At 38.6% G+C, this 20,361-nt stretch overlaps 1 protein-coding gene across 1 annotated transcript in view; it reads left to right on the plus strand.

Moving 5' to 3' along the window:
* The first annotated feature begins 7,280 nt into the window (after window positions 1-7,280).
* Window positions 7,281-20,361, plus strand: part of CAND1 (cullin associated and neddylation dissociated 1) — a 42,568-nt gene continuing 29,487 nt past the window's right edge. The window contains exon 1 of the mRNA XM_059080759.2: window positions 7,281-7,763. Coding sequence (XP_058936742.1) covers window positions 7,696-7,763 — 68 coding nt within the window. The 5' untranslated portion in view covers window positions 7,281-7,695. The remainder of the gene's footprint in view (window positions 7,764-20,361) is intronic.

A 20,361-nucleotide genomic window follows, 5' to 3' on the forward strand; every position in this document is an offset into this window, starting at 1 on the left:
AGAGACTAATTGCACTGGGAAATTATTAGAAAGGGAAAATCTAAGGGACATTTTATTTATTTTTTTTATAAAGTTATTTATTTTATTTATTTATTTTTGGCTGCATTGGGTGTTTGTTGCTGCGTGTGGGCTTTCTTTAGTTGTGGTGAGTGGGCTTCTCACTGCAGCGGCTTCTCGTTGCAGAGCACGGGCTCTAAGGCGTGCGGGCTTCGGGAGTTGTGGCTTGCGGGCTCTAGAGCGCAGGCTCAGCAGCTGTGGCTCACGGGCCCAGCTGCTCCGCGGCATGTGGGATCTTCCTGGACCAGGGCTTGAACCCATGTGCCCTTCATTGGCAGGCGGATTCCCAACCACTGTGCCACCAGGGAAGCCCCTAAGTGACATTTTAATGAAGAATTGGTATTAAAGTGAATATAGATAATGAATATAGAATGTAGATAAATACAAAATTCAAATATTTTCCCAAGATTTTCAGTCTAGGAGATGGGAATATTTGTAGGACCTATGAAAAGAAATGTGGTGGTAGGCAAGAGGGCTCATTTTGTAGAAAAATAATTTTGGTTTTTAATAATAGGTATTATTTATAAAGTACGTGTGCCAAGCATTTTACATTCATCTAATTGAAACCTCTACAACCCTAGGTTCTATTAGCATTATTCTATCTTAGAGAAGTTGTCCAGATGGAATAAGTGGTATAGCCAGGATTTGAACCTAGGTCTTTGTGAGTTAGAGCCTGCACTCTGAATCACCTGGCTATACAGTATCACACAGTGAGTGTAAGGTGACTGTGTAATATCTAAGCAGAAAAATGCCAGAACAGTTGGAAATATGGGAGTAGAACACAGGCAAAATGATTGGATTATATGTTCAGGTAACTAATAGTTTATAAATATATCTACTAAGTCCTTTTATTTTATTTATTTATTTATTTATTTGACATATAGCTGATTTACAATGTTGTGTTAATTTCTGCTGTACAGCAAAGTGATTCAGTTATACATATATATATACCTTCTTTTTTGTATTCTTTTCCATTATGGTTTATCACAGGGCATTGAATACAGTTCCCTGTGCTATATAGTAGGACCTTGTTGTTTACCCATTCTATATATAATAGCTTACATCTGCTAACCCCAACCTCCCAATCCATCCCTTCCCCACCACCTCCCCCTTGGCAACCACAAGCCTGTTCTCTATGTCTGTGAGTCTTTTTCTGTTTCATAAAAGTTCATTTGTGTCGTATTTTAGATTCCACATACAAGTGATATCATATGGTGTTTGTCTTTCTCTTTCTGACTTAATGTGGTGGTAGGCAAACTTCACTTAGTATGATAATCTCTAGGTCCATTCATTTTGCTGAAAATGGCATTATTTCATTTTTTTATGGCTGAGTAGTATCCCATTGTATATATGTACCACATCTTCTTTATTCATTCATCTGTCAATGGACATTTAAGTTATTGCCATGTCTTGCCTATTGTGAATAGTGCTGCTATGAACACAGAGGTGCAACACTTGGTATGATCACCCTTTTTGATTTTAACTATTCTGATGTAGTAGTGTCTCATGTAGCTTTAAATTATCTTTCCCTGATACTAATGATATTGAGTGCCTTTTCATTTGTCATCCTGTAGCTTCTGTGAAGTGTCTGGTCAAATCTTGCTCATTTTTAAGCAGGGATTTCTGTCTTCTTATTACAGAGTTATGTAAGTTCTGAATAAAAGTTCTGAATAAAAGTCCTTTGTCAAATATATGTTCTACAAATATTTTTTTCCTGTGTTAAGCCTTGGTTGTACTGTTAAAAGAAATAGTTTGCCCCAATCAATAAACATTTTCTTCTAAACCAATTCTAGGTTGCAACATATCTTAAGCGTTAATAACTACATCCATATAACACTCACATTTAGAAACTGATGGAAAGATATTATTGCATTCTCCATGAAGTAAAAAGAGTTTACCTGATCATATAGAAAAGTCTATATTTTCCAAAATGATATAAATAGAGCAAAAACACATTTTACATAATTGGCAACTTTTTTCTAAAATGTGACATTTTTACCACTTTATCTAATAGAATATGTAATAATGATGGACTTATTTCATTGTATAAATATTCATTGCTGAGGGAATCTCAGTACCACTTCATTAAATTTCTTTTCACTAAAGTTAGTGTTTTTCCCCCACCTCATTTTTTTTCAATTTTTTCCAATCCCTGATCCTGTGGGCTAATGATTTCTCTTTAATTAGTCTTTCACACCTTTTATTCCCCCAAAATCAAAACTTTCACTTGGTGGTAAGCAGAATATCTTTTTAAGCAGTGCTTCAAGTCATCAGCAAACATCTGTATTTAAAGCAAAATGCAGCATTTGCTGAATTCTACCCTTTTCTTCTGCCTCCTTCTGCCAAAACTGATAACCAGCTTTACATATGTAAAGTTATATTTTTAGTTGTTTGTAAATCCTGGACAGTGCTTTTATAAATTCATATCGGAAAATGTTATGATTTTAAAATGCCAGATGATGGTTAATACTACTATAAAAGTCAAAAGTGAGAATGAAATGGAAGATATTCCAAATGAAGCAACTTTGTGACTTAGTCTTTGTAATTTTCACTAATATGATGCAAATGTATTTCTAACTCTAAAAAAATAATTCCTTCATAGAGTACCAATTACATTTGATTTAGAGTGCCACTAAAAATTAACCAAGAGCTTCTAGCAGTTGTTTAGAAGAGAGTAAATCATAGAAAAACTCTAGTTGCTGGGCTGTTTTAAATCAAATGGAAATCTTCTTAACATTAGTGTTATATAGCATTTACTTCCTTTTGCATCTAAGTTGAATTCAGTATTGACAAATGGTCTGTAACAGGAAGCATTTTGTGTCTGTTTATTTGTGTGCAAAGCTGTCTACACTGAAATGCAAATCAGAGCTGCCCTTTTCCTCCCTCATTAACACATCAGCTTTGACATTCAACAAAGACCTATGTTTCAGAAACTAATAACTAGTTGAATAAATAGCTCTATTTTCTTTATTTCCTTTAACTCAATTTATAGCACATGTATGAAGTAAGCACAGTGCACATTTACTTGGCATAAGGTTGTGCTAAAATGAACGTCAAATAAACTTATTTTCTACCAAGACTCGCTTCCTCCACATCACCCATTCATCATTCAGTTCAGAAAAAAAAAAAAAATTACCAATGGAACAGTCATTTCCAAATTATGTTTTATGGTACTCTCATCCCTTGAGATGGCAATAGGTAGGACCTTAAAAAATTCTACACTTGAATATGTCAGGTAGCTGCACATTTGTATTAGTCAGCTTGGGCTGCCATAACAAAATACCATAGAGTTCTCTTCCTGGCTTTCAGATGGCTGTCTTCTTTCTGTGTCTTCATATGGCAGAGAGAAAGGGGGGGTGGGAGGAACACTCAAACCAAACTTACTTTGGAGGGAGTTGTCTACTTTGCCCACTGGAGACTCATGCATCCTTGCCACACTAAATGGAGGGAGTTGGTAGTATGACGGTAACAAGTCATTTCTAAAAGGGGTGATTGGCCCCCCCTTGGTGTGTGTCTTTAAAAATAGGAGGGAGTGCAGCTGCTACAATGCAGTACCCCTCTCTATCCTCCATTTATCTTATTCTCTCCTCAAATGGGCACAAAGCAGTAGGTGGCCAGCCAAGGGATGAATAATCTGAAGCTCTGAGGGTACCAAAGTGAAATATTTCTTTCTTGTTTTCCAATTACTGCTTTCTAACACACTCCATCAAATATTTTCCTTCACCCGGAATAACATCTTGGGCAAACCTCAAAGCTTTCCAGGTCCTTCTCTTCCTATAGGGATTCTCATTTCCTCTGAGTGGTGGGGTTTTTTTGTGTTTTGGTTTTTTTTTGTTTTTTGGTTTTTTTTTGGGGGGGTGGGAAGGGAAGGAAAGACCCAGCATCCAGCACTCTGCCAACTAATAACCATATTTCTCTTAGAATTCTCTCTTCCCATGGTGGTCCTGACATAGACAGGAGGGTGTGCTTGGCACAGTGTAGACACTCAATAAATGAGAAACAAGTTAAACTACTGGTTGATATTTAAAGAAGCTCCAACAGCCTGAAAGATTCCATTTTCTTTTTTCTACTTTTATCAAATTTCTTATCTCAGTTTTGCATTATAACCACTAAACAGAAAGAAAATTCTTAGAGGATAGCCTTATCTAGACTTATTTCCTTTTGCACTTAACATTAATTTAGCATTTACAGATCCTTAAAGGAAAACATTTTCCCATTGTTTAGCAACAAGCTATATTCAGTGATACACAAATCAAATATCTAAGTGGTCAAGAATACAAAATAAAATTAAGTACTATTGAGTGCCTATTATGAATTTGGCAAGGGCTAAGTACTTGAAAGAAGAAGTGATTTCAAGTTGGTATAAGCACTTAAGGAACTTACACTGTAGTTGGAGGCTAGCATATAAACACTATGATTGGTTCAAGATCTTAGAAAGTGAGATAGGGGAGGTGAGAGGCATTCCAGGTAGGGAGAGGCATTCCAGTACAGAGGTTTGGAGTATGGGCTCTGAAGCAACACTGCCTGGGTTTTCATCCTGACTGCTCTTTATTGCTGATCTTTGGCAAGTTACATAACCAATCTGTGCCTCTCATACTTAAAAAAGCAGATTAAATAAGTTAACGCAGCACCTCACCTATAAGTAAGTGCTTATTATTATGATGACAGTAATGATGTACAAAAACTTGGAGCTGGGTCTTTGAGGTACTCAAAAAAACTGACCTGAGCAATTCCTATACTCTATTAGAATAGTGGGAGAAAGTCAGAATGGGTTAGGGACAGATGAAGGAGGTCATTGATTGCAAACATTTGGACTTTATTTAGTAGCAGAAACCTGCTGAACTTTTAAAACTGGTGAGTAGCGTTATAAAAACAATGTTTTGGGAAACTCTAAACTGGCTATGTAGGATGGCTTGGGATAGGGACAAGACTGAGAATGTAGTAATAATAACAATAGCCGACATTTATTAGATGCGTTCCATGACCTTTGTAAGTATGCAAAAAAATTAGTTATAAATATTATTATTATGTTCTGGACAATGTGCTGAGCACTTCATATGGGATATCTGTTATGGACTGAATTGTGTCGTTCCCGCCCCCCATTCACATATTGAAGCCCTAACCTCCAGTATGACAGTATTTGGAGATAGGGCCTTTAAAGAGGTAGTTAAGGTTACATGAGGACACAATATAGGCTAAATGAGGTTAAAAAGGTGGGGCTCTAATCCAGTATGATTGGTGTCCTTATAAGAAGAGAAAGATACCAGGCTGCAGGTGCATAGAGAAAAGGTTTTGTGAGAACAAAGGAAAAGGTGGCTGTCTGCAAGCCAAGGCCTCAGGAGAAACCCACCTTGCTAGCTCACTGACCTTGGACCTCCAGCCTCAAGTGAGAAAATAAATTTCGGTTGTTTAAGCCATCCAATCAGTGGTATTTTGTTATGGCAACCCTGGTGGACTAAGACAATAGCTAATTTGACTCTTAAAACAGCCCTATGTGGAAATACTCTGATGATCATTGTGTTACCCATGAAGAAAGAAAGGGTCAGAGAGCTTAAAATGAATTGCCTATGACAGCTAATAAGTGGCAGTAAACAGGATTTATATTTAAGCTTACTACAAATATTATAGTTCAGTTGGAAATTGATAAATGAAAGATCTGTACGCACAAAAGGAAAAAAACGACTTGGTTTTCATTAGATTCAGGCTAAAAATAAGGGTTATCACTAGATGATTGAGATTTTAGGCCGTGGGGTTCACACAAGATAAATGACTGGCTTGTTTGTGTGTGATGTGTGTGGGGTGTGTGTGTATAGTTTATATCAAATACTGTGAAAAGGTTGTTAAGAGCAGAAAGGAATTGTGGCTGAAGCACTCATGGAACCTAATAATAGCTAACTTGGGTAAAGTAGAGGATACATGTGGGTAAACGAGTAATGAGGGGAAATTTAAATATGAATTATGAGGTCAGAAAGTGTTTCATCTATTGTTATTGCCTATGCCTGTCTTTTCTAAGACACTAAATAACATTTGGTGAATATAGGAAAGAACGGTAAAGAAATGTTGAGATTAATACCCGGAAGAAAGGAGCTATTTAAATTCTTTTTTCCCCCAACTAGAGCAATAACAGATTTAGACTGAATTTTCCTCGTCTCTTAACTGGGCTTTCTCTCTCTCTCTCTCTCTCTCTCTTTTTATTTTTAGGAAGGCCAGCTCCAATTCAAATGAAGGAGATAAAAACATGGATACTGAAACACATGATTCGGTATCTCCGATTGCTGTGTGTGTATGTTTTAGGGAACAATAAAATAGCTGCAGGATTATTAATTCCACAAATGCTGAATACAGAGAGTAATCATTTAGCTATTCCAGATAAAAGGAATAAGCCCTGAATACAATCATCGGTCATCGGCCCTTGGTCTTACTATGGTCCTTCTTGCTTTAGGGGGCTGGCTCTTCAATGCACGTTGGGAGTGCCCAGAAGAGGCTCAGCTGCCTTCAGAGGATGAGGCGACCATCACTCTCATGGATTAGTGCTAGGAAGCCTCTACTAGGCCTCTGCCAAGAACACCAACTAATCCGCAATGCGCCTGCCCAGACCGCAGCAGCCTAGCTCTGCAGACACCCCACAACAGCCAAAAACAACTGTAAGAGAAAATTCGAATCTGCTGCATAAACCTAATCCACCGTACTCCAAAGGATTTACTCAACACAGCTGCCTCGCCAGACTACAAATCCCAGCATTCACGCCTCCCATGGAGCCAATGAGGAAGCTACAAGTTCCTTCAGCCAATCATATCTTGACCCAGTATAACATGCGGACTGAATTCTGGGATTTGTGGTTTTCACGTGGCAACATTACACCATCGTGGTTAAGGCAATGCAGGCCACGCGTCCGATTCAGAACGAAAGCTCCTTCTAATAACTCTTCTGTTGGCCCCGAGTCTAACCTTTTAATTAGCTTTTCTCCTAGGCCTTATGCGCCTTAAAAATCGTAATCTTTTTCTCTTACTGTCGTACAGGAAAAACAAGTTATTTTCGGATAAAGGAATCCTCGTCCCACTGGTTCCCAGTCCTTTAACCGCCGCTTTCAAGTGTCGCGAGAACAGCCCTTTTTGGCCGTTGTCAGGCCTCCTGAAGGGCGGGTCACGCGAAGATTGACACAGGCTTCAGCCAACAGGATTGTCCTTTACCTAGCGTCTCCGCTGCGTGCGTGGGGAGACTTCCTTGAACCCTGACCTCAGCTTTCCGTAGCGTCCCGCGTCTGCCGCGCCCTCCCCCGGAGCGAAGGAGGCGGGTTTTGGCCTCTTGCCTTAGGGAGCGAGTGCGGAGGGAGTGGGAGTGGGACGGCCCCGAGTGGAAGTGTCTGCCTCTCCGGGGAGAGCCTGCACTCCTCGCTGCTCATGAGCTCGTTTTCCGGCGAGCAGCGCCGTCGTTAGGTCGGCCCCGTAGCCTCTGCTTCCCCCGGGACAGGCCTACGCCTCTCCGGGGAGGGGGCAGCCCGTCGAGGCGCCTCCCTTGTCAGCGTCTGCGTCGCGCTGTGACCCTGGAAGCGGGAGCCGCGGCGAGCGAGAGGAGGAGCCCCAGCGGCGGCGGGCAGCAGCACGAGCAGCGCCGGCGGGCGGGATCGAGGCCGGCAACATGGCGAGCGCCTCGTACCACATTTCCAATTTGCTGGAAAAAATGACATCCAGCGACAAGGACTTCAGGTAAGGCCGAAATCCGACCCTCAGCTCCCCTCGGGGTCCCCCATCCGCGGCCCTGGCCCTCACACAGGCCTTGCCCCACCCCTTTGGCCTTAACTGGTTGCTCGGCTTTGCGGAGGTCTCCAGGCCACCCTCCGCTCCCCGATCCCGGCAGGTCCCTTTCCTTGCCCACCTTCTAACCCCCTTCCCCCATTCTTTCCTCTAGGCCGTTGCCCGTCTCCGGTCCTAGGCCTCTTCTGCGTCCCCCACCGCATGTTCTGCTCTCCCAGGACGTGACTTTCGCGTCCCAGGTAGCGTGAAGGGGCGAGATCACGCACCATTGTGGGCAAGGGAGTCGCTCTAGGCTTGGAGATCCGGAGGCCAGGCCTACCCGCCGGCATGCCCGAGGCGCTAGGCCGCCCTGTTCCCGGGGCCAGAGCTGCTGTTGCTGCCCACTCGGGGTCCCAGCTGCCGCCTCCTTTCCCGCAGATGCGAGCGGGCCTAGGTGCATTCAGCTCGAACGATTTGCTTTCTTTTCTAGCCCTTCGGGGATTGGGCTATAAACTTTTTCTTTGAATTATCCTTTTCGTCAAGGTGGGAAGAAGGTGGAGGGGGAGCCAGGAGGGTGGAAACTTGACTCGTAGGGTTTTCCCGCCAGCATTTCTTGTCATTTTCCCTCGGCAGGCAAAAACCCAAGCAGGATCTCGGAGTTTCAGTCTCATTTCCTTATATCCAAAATTACTGCCAGAAAGGTGAATTACTGAGCTTGAAACAAAAAGGTGCAACAAGCAAATGGGTCTTATTTGAAAGGAGTTTTCTAATATGGGGACGGTGAATGTGAAGGTTTGTTATAAAGTTCTATTCCAGTAGACTTGTACGGTTGGTTCCAAACCTTGGTCACATGCATATTGAAGAATTGTTGTATTTTCACGGGTAATCTTGGTTCCTCTCCCTCTGGTTTTTTTTGCACTACAGTAATTGTTACATTCCTTTCTTCCCGCCTTCTATCCCATCACAAAATCAATCAACTCCCGATCTAATTAACTTTTTATAGCTTTGATACTTGTTTTGTTCTCTAGTGGTTTTATTTTCTGTGCATTTTATAGGGAAGAACAAATAGTCTTCAATTTAAATTGTGGCTGACGGGCTTATTTGTTTTTTTTTTGTATGAAAGATACGTTTTAACACCTGAAAACACGCCCAAACCTTATGTACTGGGGAAATATTTTTTGATTTGTGAAAGGAGAACCAAGAAAAATGTAATAATCTGTTCCTAATTAAATTAATATGCTGGCATATTAAAATGGCCAGTGAAATACATTTTGGTTCTGTGACTTCATAGCCAGAAATGATTCTCAAAAAGTTTTGCTATCTAGGGAGTTTTTAAGTATTGTATTCAAAAGTTTTAAAATTAGTTTGCTAATAATAAAGGTTCGAGTATTCGTTTTTGGAAGAGTGTTTATTTTGGGCATTAATATTTTTAGATTTGTGAGTTCTAGGGTCAAAATCAAGGTTAAAATGAATAAAAGGTATTGTTTGTTTTTTAAAGGATTAGACTGCTGTTTACTTCCCTTTGGAGCTTTGCTTGCTTCCAATGCAAGACATTAAAATTTAAATAAACATTTGAATGGAACATACATAAAAAACTTTAAGTAGTGTAGAATGTGTGGTGTGATTTTACCCCCTCCCATTTCTGTCAGTTTGGCTCATTCTGTAAAAGTACTGAGTTTCATTCTGATTGTGTTCAATTTTAGTCTAAAGATAGGACTTTCCCTATAATAGTACAGTTTTGTTCCACTAGTCAGACTTGTGTATGGATAATATGTTTAGAATAAAGAAGTCAAGTCATGTGATAATACTGCATATGTGATTATTGACTGAAGCTTCCTTTCTTATATTTCTTCTAAAGGAAAGGTAATAGGTACATGCTTGAGGAGTTTTTTGTTTTTGTTTTTTCTAATTATATGGAAGAGTAATGCTCTGATGTTAAGGTATACTAGTGTTGAACTTGATAAGGATTATCTACCAATTTGGGCTTGAATAAATTAAAACATTGCTTGGAGGATTACTTCTAAAAATGTGATACTGATATATTTTTAATAGTTGGTGAATATTATAGAAGATATGCCTAAGAACAGTAAATGACTTCCAGTAATTTGTCATTAAGATATTTTTAACAACTAAGTTTTTAAGACAATACGCTCAGACCATTCAGTAATAGACAAGTCTTGGGAACCAAAGCACTATATATATTAAATTACTGACATTTAAGAGATTAATTAAAATAGCGCTTGTGGTCAAGTGCTTTGAAGATTTTTCCGTATTTGAATACATGTGTTCTATTTTTAAATGATGCTTTCTAATTTCTCATTAGAAATTTATTTACTTGTTTATTTTGCTGTAAATATCATAGTTATTGTTACATGTTTTAAAATACCTAGTGCTAGAAGGATCTTGAGGACAAGATTGATTAACATGATAGAAAATCTAACATGTGCAGACCACTCTACCTTGTGCTAAGGGGAGAAGTTAGTACATCCAAAAGGAAGAAAAAAACATTTTCTCATGGTGGAATCCAAAGGGAATGTGACCCACCAGTTACAAATATGGGTTCTAGTCCTGTAGGATTCTTTGCTGTGAACTATCTGATATGTTGGGCAGGCTGCTTAGTTTGGGATTAAATTCACTTTTGAGAGACTTGTACATGGGTGATTACAGAAGGTCCCTTATAGGCCCAAATTTTCAGGTCTCTGAATAACTAAATAGTTTTTTTTATGTAAAGAAGGTAAAGAAATGGATGCAGACTTCAAAATTTTGGAATGTCAATGCTTTTAAAGATTGTTTTTTTTTTTTTGGTAGGACTTAAATTATAGGCTCAATTTATTGGGGGGAAAAAACCTAGTGTCCTTTTTTCTTTCATGTTTTAGTGTTCTGTGTTCTTCAAAGGTAGGATACTATGGTTTAGTGGCAGTGAGTAGGGATTCTGTAAATAACAGAATGAAAACTTTAATGTGTATAAACAAAGTGAATGCTGCACCTATAAATATTAATACTGAATATTCAGTGGGTTGAGGTAACTAATAAGGTTCTGCTTTTATTTTCATATGCTTCATCACCAGCTTTTATTTTCATATGCTTCATCACCAGCTGAATTCCAGTATTCCAAGGAATCAAGAGCTAAAAAAAATTTTTTACCGGTCTTTTATTTCTCTGTACATAATTGTTAATGCTTACTGTGGACTTTATACACTTGATCCTTACAACTTTAGTAAAGTGGATACTAGCAATCTCTGTTTCAGCTGAGGAAACTTCAGTCTGGTGATGCTAAGTGCTTGCCCAAGGCCAGTTAAACAGTAGTAGATCAGGGATTTCCAGATACCCCCAGAGCATGAACTCTAAACTACCGTATTGTACTTCTGCAAGATTTTGACTAGGGGACATTAAGAGTAAGACCTTAAATTTCAGTTCCCTCTAAGTTAGGCTTAGGGGGTATTTTGTGCTAGAAGATTAAATAATTTCCTGAGAGGGACTACAAAAAGTTGAAGATAGTGCTTGCCTTCAGTATTGTCTGCATGCTTGTTGAGTGGTTGAGGCATTTGTAAAAACATAAATAACCCAGGACAGTATGTAGTGTTCAGGCTTAAGTGGCAGAGAAGGTGAAAGCAAGGAGATTCATTCATGTTCAAGGAGTGATCTGAGCTAGGTCTTGAAGTTCTAGGTAGGTGTGAAAGCACACAATACAAACACCACTCTTGGGGTGGGGATAGGAATGGGTAGGGACCTTGTCTTACTGAACTGAATCCTCCACTTTATTTAGTGCCTTGGCCATGTGGGTCCTCAATAGATAACTTGTTTTAGTAGAATTTGATTTTAATTCCAGAGTTTAAAAAGCATGTAAGGATTGGGGAAGTTTAAGAGGTCATTGTAAAATCTACCAATCTATTTTTTTTAAATACCGTTTGATATAATCTTAAAATAATTCACTGCATTGTAGAATTTCCTAGCTTGATTATGGTTTATGTCACCAAATATATTTATGTGTTTTGACTATTGGAAGGCATTTGCCCTTGGAAACTTTAAAATGCTAATAAAAATCTCGGGCCTGTTACGGAATCATCAGTTTTCAGAGTTGGAAGGGAGCTTAGAGATCCTATAACATAGCTGAAAGTACTGTGTGGGCATTTACAGTAATGTAACAGGAAAGACTACATTATCTGGACTGCTTGTGCTTGAAGAAAAGTAAGTTTAATCAGAAGAAATAGATTTGTAGAGATTAAGAAGGTGATTTCTGAGCATTTTCTAAGTTCTTTGTGCATTGTTGGCATTAAGTTATACAATTTCAGTTGTGAGTTGGTGGGGAGGGAAACAGGTATAGTACTGCTAACACTCATTATCAGCAATGATGAGGGCTCACTACTGAAAAAGAGGAGAAGGGGACCTCATTGAGGAAACTGTGAAGAAGAAAGATGACTAAAAATTAGTTTTATTTACATGAACGATATTAAGACTGTCCCAAGTTAATTCATAACTCTAAGAGAATAAATGAGAAAACATGAGACAGCAGTGGGGTGTGTACACGTTACATGAAAGATAATTGGTTCACTGGGTGATGCAGTTGGCCCATAGCATTTAGATTTCTGTTGGAAACAAGGGTAAAATTGTGTTTATTTATTAGGGGAAGGGTTTTGGAAACCACTCATTGTGCAGTACAGAGTATCTATTTCTACCATCATTTTTGCTTTTCTAATTGGATTTACTAAAGATGGATAAATTCTCTACTCGGTGAACTTTCAGTCACCAAGTGTGTGTGTTGCAATCTGACTGTCTTGCTCATAACTTTTTGCAGAGCCTGGCACAGTTTCTAATGATGGTACTCCCAAAATTCTTGAATAAATGAATGAGATGGCACTGCCTGTAGGTTAATCTACCTGGGACTCCCATAAAAGTCTGAAAGTTAACATCTTAACTTCCTCCTCTCCCATCTTAAACCTTTTTTATTCTTATTTTGTTGTGTTATATTACCATCCACCAAATGTCCCAGTTGGAAAGCTTGATGTCACCCTTTCCTCTTTACCTTAGTTCCCTGATGAGTATTTCTCAAATTAGTCTATCTCAGCCCTCTTTTTAATCCAATCTTTTGGTAATTCTTCAATTAGAATTTTCTTCAGTTTTCTTCCTAAATATCACAACTGATCATTGCCTTCTGCACTAAGTCCCATAGACTACGAGATAAACTCTAAACTTAGAGGTTGCCCACCTAGGCTTACTGAAATTACTCTCCCTCAAATCCCTAACAATCTCCAGGTAACTAATTTAGTGGGTGTTTTCTTTGCTCTTTTATTTGATATGTAATGATATGTAATGTAAGCACTGTTTACCACTTTTTTTTCTTGATATTCTCATATATATTGATGTCCCTCACACAGGTTTGGTTTGTTACCATTTAGTGAGGGAGAACACATACTATGGGATATCTCAGTAAGAGGGTGTTAGGACCTATTTGGGTAATTTTGGGAAGGAAGCAGAGGTTTGCTCTGGATTGGATGTTGTCAGAAAGGGGCAATTCTTTTTGTTTCTAAATTTTTTTAAATTATTTTTTTTATACAGCAGGTTCCTATTAGTCATCAATTTTATACACATCAGTGTATACATGTCAATCCCAATCGCCCAATTCAGCACACCACCATCCCCACCCCCCCGGGGTTTTCCCCCGTTGGTGTCCATACGTTTGTTCTCTACATCTGTGTCTCAACTTCTGCCCTGCACACCGGTTCATCTGTACCATTTTTCTGGGTTCCATGTACATGCGTTAATATAATATATTTGTTTTTCTCTTTATGACTTACTTCCCTCTGTATGACAGTCTCTAGGTCCATCCACTTCTCAACAAATGACTCAATATCGTTCATTTTTATGGCTGAGTAATATTCCATTGTATATATGTACCACATCTTTATCCATTCATCTGTCGATGGGCATTTAGGTTGCTTCTATGACATGGCTATTGTAAATAGAGCTGCAACGAATATTGTGGCACATGAGTCTTTTTGAATTATGGTTTTCTCTGGGTATATGCCCAGTAGTGGGGTTGGTGGATCATATGGAAATTCTATTTTTAGTTTTTTAAAGAACCTCCATACTGTTCTCCATAGTGGTTGTATCAATTTACATTCCCACCAACAGTGCAAGAGGGTTCCCTTTTCTCCACACCCTCTCCAGCATTTGTTGTTTGTAGATTTTCTGATGATGCCCATTCTAACTGGTGTGAGATGATACCTCATTGTAGTTTTGATTTGCATTTCTCTAATAATTAGTGACGTTGAGCAGATTTTCATTTGCTTCTTGGCCATCTGTATGTCTTCTTTGGAGAAATGTCTGTTTAGGTCTTCTGCCCATTTTTGGATTGGGTTGTTTGTTTCTTTAATATTGAGCTGCATGTGCTGTTTATATATTTTGGAGATTAATCCTTTGTCCCTCGATTCATTTGCAAATATTTTCTCCCATTCTTAGGGTTGTCTTTTTGTCTTGTTTATGGTTTCCTTTGCTGTGCAAAAGCTTTGAAGTTTCATTAGGTCCCATTTGTTTATTTTTGTTTTCATTTCCATTACTCTAGGAGGTGGATCAAAAAAGATCTTGCTGTGATTTATATCAAAGAGTGTTCTTCCTCTGTTTTCCTGTAAGAGTTTTATAGTGTCTGGTCTTACATTTAGGCCTCAAATCCGTTTTGAGTTTATTTTTGTGTATGGTGTTAGGGAGGTTTCTAATTTAATTCATTTACATGTAGCTGTCCAGTTTTCCCAGCACCACTTATTGAAGAGACTGGTATATCTTTGCCTCCTTTGTCATAGATTAGTTGACCATAGGTGCATGGGTTTATCTCTGGGCTTTCTATCTTGTTCCACTGATCTATGTTTCTGTTTTTGTCCTAGTACCATATTGTCTTGATTACTGTAGCTTTGTAATATAGTCTGAAGTCAGGGAGTCTGACTCCTCCAGCTCCATTTTATTCCCTCAAGACTGCTTTGGCTATTTGGGGTCTTTGTGTCTCCATACAAATTTTAAGATTATTTATTCTAGTTCCATAAAAAATGCCATTGGTAATTTGATAGGGATTGCATTGAATCTGTAGATTGCTTTGGGTAGTATAGTCATTTTCACAATATTGATTCTTCCAATCCTAGAACATGGTATATCTCTCCATCTCTTGGTATCATCTTTAATTTCTTTCATCAGTGTCTTATAGTTTTCTGCATACAGGTCTTTTGTCTCCCTAGGTAGGTTTATTCCTAGGTATTTTATTCTTTTTGTTGCAATGGTAAATGGGAGTGTTCTCTTAATTTCTCTTTGAGATTTTTTCATCATTAGTGTAAAGGAATGCCAGAGATTTCTGTGCATTAATTTTGTATCCTGCAGCTTTACCAAATTCACTGATTAGCTGTAGTAGTTTTCTGGTGGCATTTTTAGGATTCTCTATGTATAGTATCCTGTCATCTGCAAACAGTGACAGTTTTACTTCTTCTTTTCCAATTTGTATTCCTTTTATTTCTTTTTCTTCTCTGATTGCCGTGGCTAGGACTTCCAAGATTGTGTTGAATAATAGTGGTGAGAGTGGACATCCTTGTCTCCTTCCTGATCTTAGAGGAAATGCTTTCAGTTTTTCACCATTGAGAATGTTTGCTGTGGGTTTGTCATATATGGCCTTTACTATGTTGAGGTAGGTTCCCTCTATGCCCACTTTCTGAAGAGTTTTTATCATATATGGGTGTTGAATTTTGTCAGAAGCTTTTTCTGCATCTTTTGAGATGATCATATGGTGTTTTTTTCTTCAGTTTGTTAATATGGTGTATCACATTGATTGATTTGCATATATTGAAGAATCCTTGCATCCCTGGGATAAATCCCACTTGATCATGGTGTATGATCCTTTTAATATGTTGTTGGATTCTGTTTGCTAGTATTTTGTTCAGGATTTTTGCATCTATGTTCATCAGTGATATTGGCCTGTAGTTCTCTTTCTTTGTGATGTCTTTGTCTGGTTTTGGTATCAGGGTGATGGTGGCCTCATAGAATGAGTTTGGAGTGTTCCTTCCTCTGCAAATTTTTGGAAGAGTTTGAGAAGGATAGGTGTTAGCTCTTCTCTAAATGTTTGATAGAATTCACCTGTGAAGCCATCTGGTCCTGGACTTTTGTTTGTTGGAAGACTTCTAATCACAGTTTCAATGTCATTACTTGTGATTGCTCTGTTCATATTCTCTATTTCTTCCTGGTTCAGTCTTGGAAGGTTATACCTTTCTAAGAATTTGTCCATTTCTTCCAGGTTGTCCATTTTATTGGCATAGAGTTGCTTGTCTCTTAGTATGCTTTGTAGTATGCTTTGTATTTCTGCGGTGTCTGTTGTAACTTCTCCTTTTTCATTTCTGATTTTATTGATTTGAGTAGAACTTCTCCCTCTTTTTCTTGATGAGTCTGGTTAATGGTTTATCAATTTTATTTATCTTCTCAAAGAACCAGCTTTTAGTTTTATTGATCTTTGCTATTGTTTTCTTTGTTTCTATTTCATTTATTTCTGCTCTGATCTTTATGATTTTGTTTCTTCCGCTAACTTTTGGTTTTGTTCTTTCTTTCTCTAGTTTCTTTAGGTGTAAGGTTAGATTTTTTTTATTTGAGATATTTCTTGTTTCTTGAGGTAGGCTTGTATAGCTATAAACTTCCCTCTTAGAACTGCTTTTGCTGCATCCCATAGGTTTTGTATCATTGTGTTTTCATTGTCATTTGTCTCTAGGTATTTTTTGATTTCCTCTTTGATTCCTTCAGTGATCTCTTGGTTATTTAGTAATGTATTGTTTAGCCTCCATGTGTTTGTGTTTTTTACGTTTTTTTCCCTGTAATTCATTTCTAATCTCATAGTGTTGGGGTCAGAAAAGATGCTTGATATGATTTCAATTTTCTTAAATTTCCTGAGGCTTGATTTGTGACCCAAGATGTGATCTATGCTGGAGAATGTTCCGTGCACACTTGAGAAGAAAGTGTAATTTGCTGTTTTTGGATTGAATGTCCTATAAATATCAATTAAATCCATCTTGTTCAATGTGTCATTTAAAGCTTGTATTTCCGTATTTATTTTCATTTTGGATGATGGGTCCATTAGTGTAAGAGAGGTGTTAAAGTCTCCTACTATTATTGTGTTACTGTCAGTTTCCTCTTTTATAGCTGTTAGCAGTTGCCTTATTTATTGAAGTGCTCCTATGTTGGGTGCATATATATTTATAATTGTTATATCTTCTTCTTGCATCGATCCCTTGATCATTAGGTAGTGTCCTTCCTTGTTTCTTGTAACATTCTTTATTTTAAAGTCTATTTTATCTGATATGAGTATAGTTACTCCAGCTTTCTTTTGATTTCCATTTGCATGGAATATCTTTATCCATCCCCTCACTTTCAGTCTGTATGTGTTCCTAGGTCTGAAGTGGGTCTAGTAGACAGCACATAATATGGGTCTTGTTTTTGTATCCATTCGGCAAGCCTGTGCCTTTTGGTTGGAGCATTTACTCCATTCACGTTTAAGGTGATTATCGATATGTATGTTCCTATGACCATTTTCTTAATTGTTTTGGGTTTGTTTTTGTAGGTCCTTTTCCTCTCTTGTGTTTCCCACTTAGAGAAGTTCCTGTAGCATTTGTTGTAGAGCTGGTTTGGTGGTGCTGAATTCTCTTAGCTTTTGCTTGTCTGTAAAGCTTTTGATTTCTCCATTGAATCTGAATGAAATCCTTGCCGGCTAGAGTAATCTTGGTTGTAGGTTCTTCCCTTTCATCACTTTAAGTCTATCATACCACTCCCTTCTGGCTTGTAGAGTTTCTGCTGAGAAATCAGCTGTTAACTTTATGGGAGTTCTCTTGTGTGTTATTTGTCATTTTTCCCTTGCTGCTTTCAGTAATTTATCTTTGTCTTTAATTTTGGCCAATTTGATTACTATGTGTCTCTGCGTATTTCTCCTTGGGTTTATCCTGTATGGGACTCACTGCGCTTCCTGGACTTAGGTGGCTATTTCTTTTCCCATGTTAGGGAAGTTTTTGACTATAATCTCTTCAGATATTTTCTAGGGTCCTTTCTCTCTTCTTCTGGGACCCCTATAACGCAAATGTTGTTGTGTTTAATGTTGTCCCAGAGGTCTCTTAGGTTATCTTCATTTCTTTTCATTCTTTTTTCTTTATTCTGTTCCGCTGCAGTGAATTCCACCATTCTGTCTTCCAGGTCGCTTATCTGTTCTTGTGCCTCAGTTATTCTGCTATTGATTCCTTCTAGTGCAGTTTTCACTTCAGTTATTGTATTGTTCATCTCTGTTTGTTTGTTCTTTAATTCTTCTAGGTCTTTGTTAAACATTTCTTGTATCTTCTCGATCTTTGCCTCCATTGTTTTTCCGAGGTCCCAGATCATCTTCACTATCATTATTCTGAATTCTTTTTCTGGAAGGTTGCCTATCTACACTTCATTTAGTTGTTTTTCTGGGGTTTTATCTTGTTCCTTCATCTGGTACATAGCCCTCTGCCTTTTCATCTTGTCTATCTTTCTGTGAATGTCAGAAAGGGGCAATTCTGTCATTTGACATCTTAATAAATGTTATAAGGAGGGCATAGTAAAGCAGAGGAAAAGCTATAATTGGTAAAGAAGTAGCAGTCACTCATTTAGTTAGGAGGATGTTTGGTATTTTATGTTGCTAAGTGAACTTACTGAAATGGATGTTCTGTGTGTTTATGCCCAGGAAAAAAATATGCTTTCCCTGAAAGCGTCAGATCTGTTTGGGTTATTCATTTGGGTGTTATAATTGAAATATAGGTATGAGCCTCAGAATAGTTCCTGGACTGTAGGGGCTGTTGGGTCACTCCCACCCCCACCCCCCCGCCAGTCCTTACTTTTGGCCAAGGGCAGACAAAGTTGGTCTGCTGGGCACTAAGTCACATTGTTGACTTTGGCTGGGATTTTGCTGATTAGGATCAGAGGAGTGGCCATTCAGTATAGCCTGTAGTTGAACCAGGCTTGTTAAATCTCTCTTCCTGTGTTGTAAGATGAGTGATTGAACTGTCTAATGTGTGACAGTGGTTATTCAATTAACACTAAGACTGGACAGGATATATACCAACTATAACACCCAAGTTCTGTGGTTTCCCTTCTACTTCTTTGTCCTTTTCCTAACTCATCCTTTACTATCTCCATATCTAATCCATTTCAAAGACCTATAAACTTTAACCTTGTAAATCTCAAATAGGGTTTGTTCTCATTATATTATTCACATTAGTTACTTATCTAACATGTATTTTTTCTGGAAGACACATCATGGCCTTGTATTTAGGAACACTAGATAGAACTTCAACACCATGCTTGGGGGTCATTTTAAACAGCAAAATTACCAACAGAAAGCACAAACATGCAAAAAACAAAACAAAAAAACCCCGTGGCACCAGATAGACTAAGAGGATGCTTGTTTACAGTTTGAGAGCTGAAATAGGCAGACTGTCACCTGGTGCAGTGTCAGCTGGGAGTGTGTGCAGAATGTGTGCTTTGGGTGATTCAAATATTTCCTGGTTCTTCACATGTCTGCAAATGTCATGAAAACACTGGAGAATTGATTTGGGGATTATAACAAATTTTACTCTGCTAATAATGAGAATTGACTGTGTGTCCATTTTTTCCATCTCCATTTACTGTCATAACCCTAATTCTGGCTACCATCATTTCTCACTTAGACTGCTGCCATAGCTTTCCTAACTGTTCTCTATCCAGCCTGCTAAATGAAGTTTGTTTCTCTCAAACTGTTTTCCACAGTGTAGCTGGAGTAATACTTCTGAAATGTAAATCTGATCATTCCATTTACTCCCCATCTCTACCTTGGATGAGTAGCTTTCCATTACTTTTATTTTATTATTTTTTAATTAAAAAAATTTGTCTGGCCATGCTGCACGGCATGTGGGATCTTAGTTCCTGGACCAGGGATCTAACCTGCTCCCCCTGCATTGGAAGCGTGGAGTGTTAACCACTGGACTGCCAGGGAAGTCCCTCCCATTACTTTTATTTATTTATTTTAAAACATCTTTATTGGAGTATAATTGCTTTACAGTGGTGTGTTAGTTTCTGCTTTATAACAAAGTGAATCAGCTATACATATATGTATATCACCATATCCCCTCTCTCTTGCGTCTCCCTCCCACCCTCCCTATCCCACCCCTCTAGGTGGTCACAAAGCATGGAGCTGATCTCCCTGTGCTATGCAGCTGCTTCCCACCAGCTATCTATTTTACATTTGGTAGTGTATATATGTCCATGCCACTGTCTTACTTCGTGCTAGCTTACCCTTCCCCCTCCCTGTGTCCTCAAGTCCATTCTCTGCGGCTGCATCTTTATTCCTGTCCTGCCCCTAGGTTCTTCAGAACCATCCTCCCGTCACTTTTAGAATAAAGACTAGAATCCTAGTAAGATCTTCAAATCTCTTTAATCTTTTGGCCCCTGCCTACTTGGCCATAACCTCCCCACTCCCCCCACACACAGTTCCTTTTCATGCTTAAGATCTCAGTCTTCCCTGATACACAACTTTCATTCCAGTCCAGGTCATGTTACTTTGTTATCCCAT

This window comes from Kogia breviceps, chromosome 12 (assembly GCF_026419965.1).
Source record: "Kogia breviceps isolate mKogBre1 chromosome 12, mKogBre1 haplotype 1, whole genome shotgun sequence".
NCBI lineage: Eukaryota > Metazoa > Chordata > Mammalia > Artiodactyla > Physeteridae > Kogia > Kogia breviceps.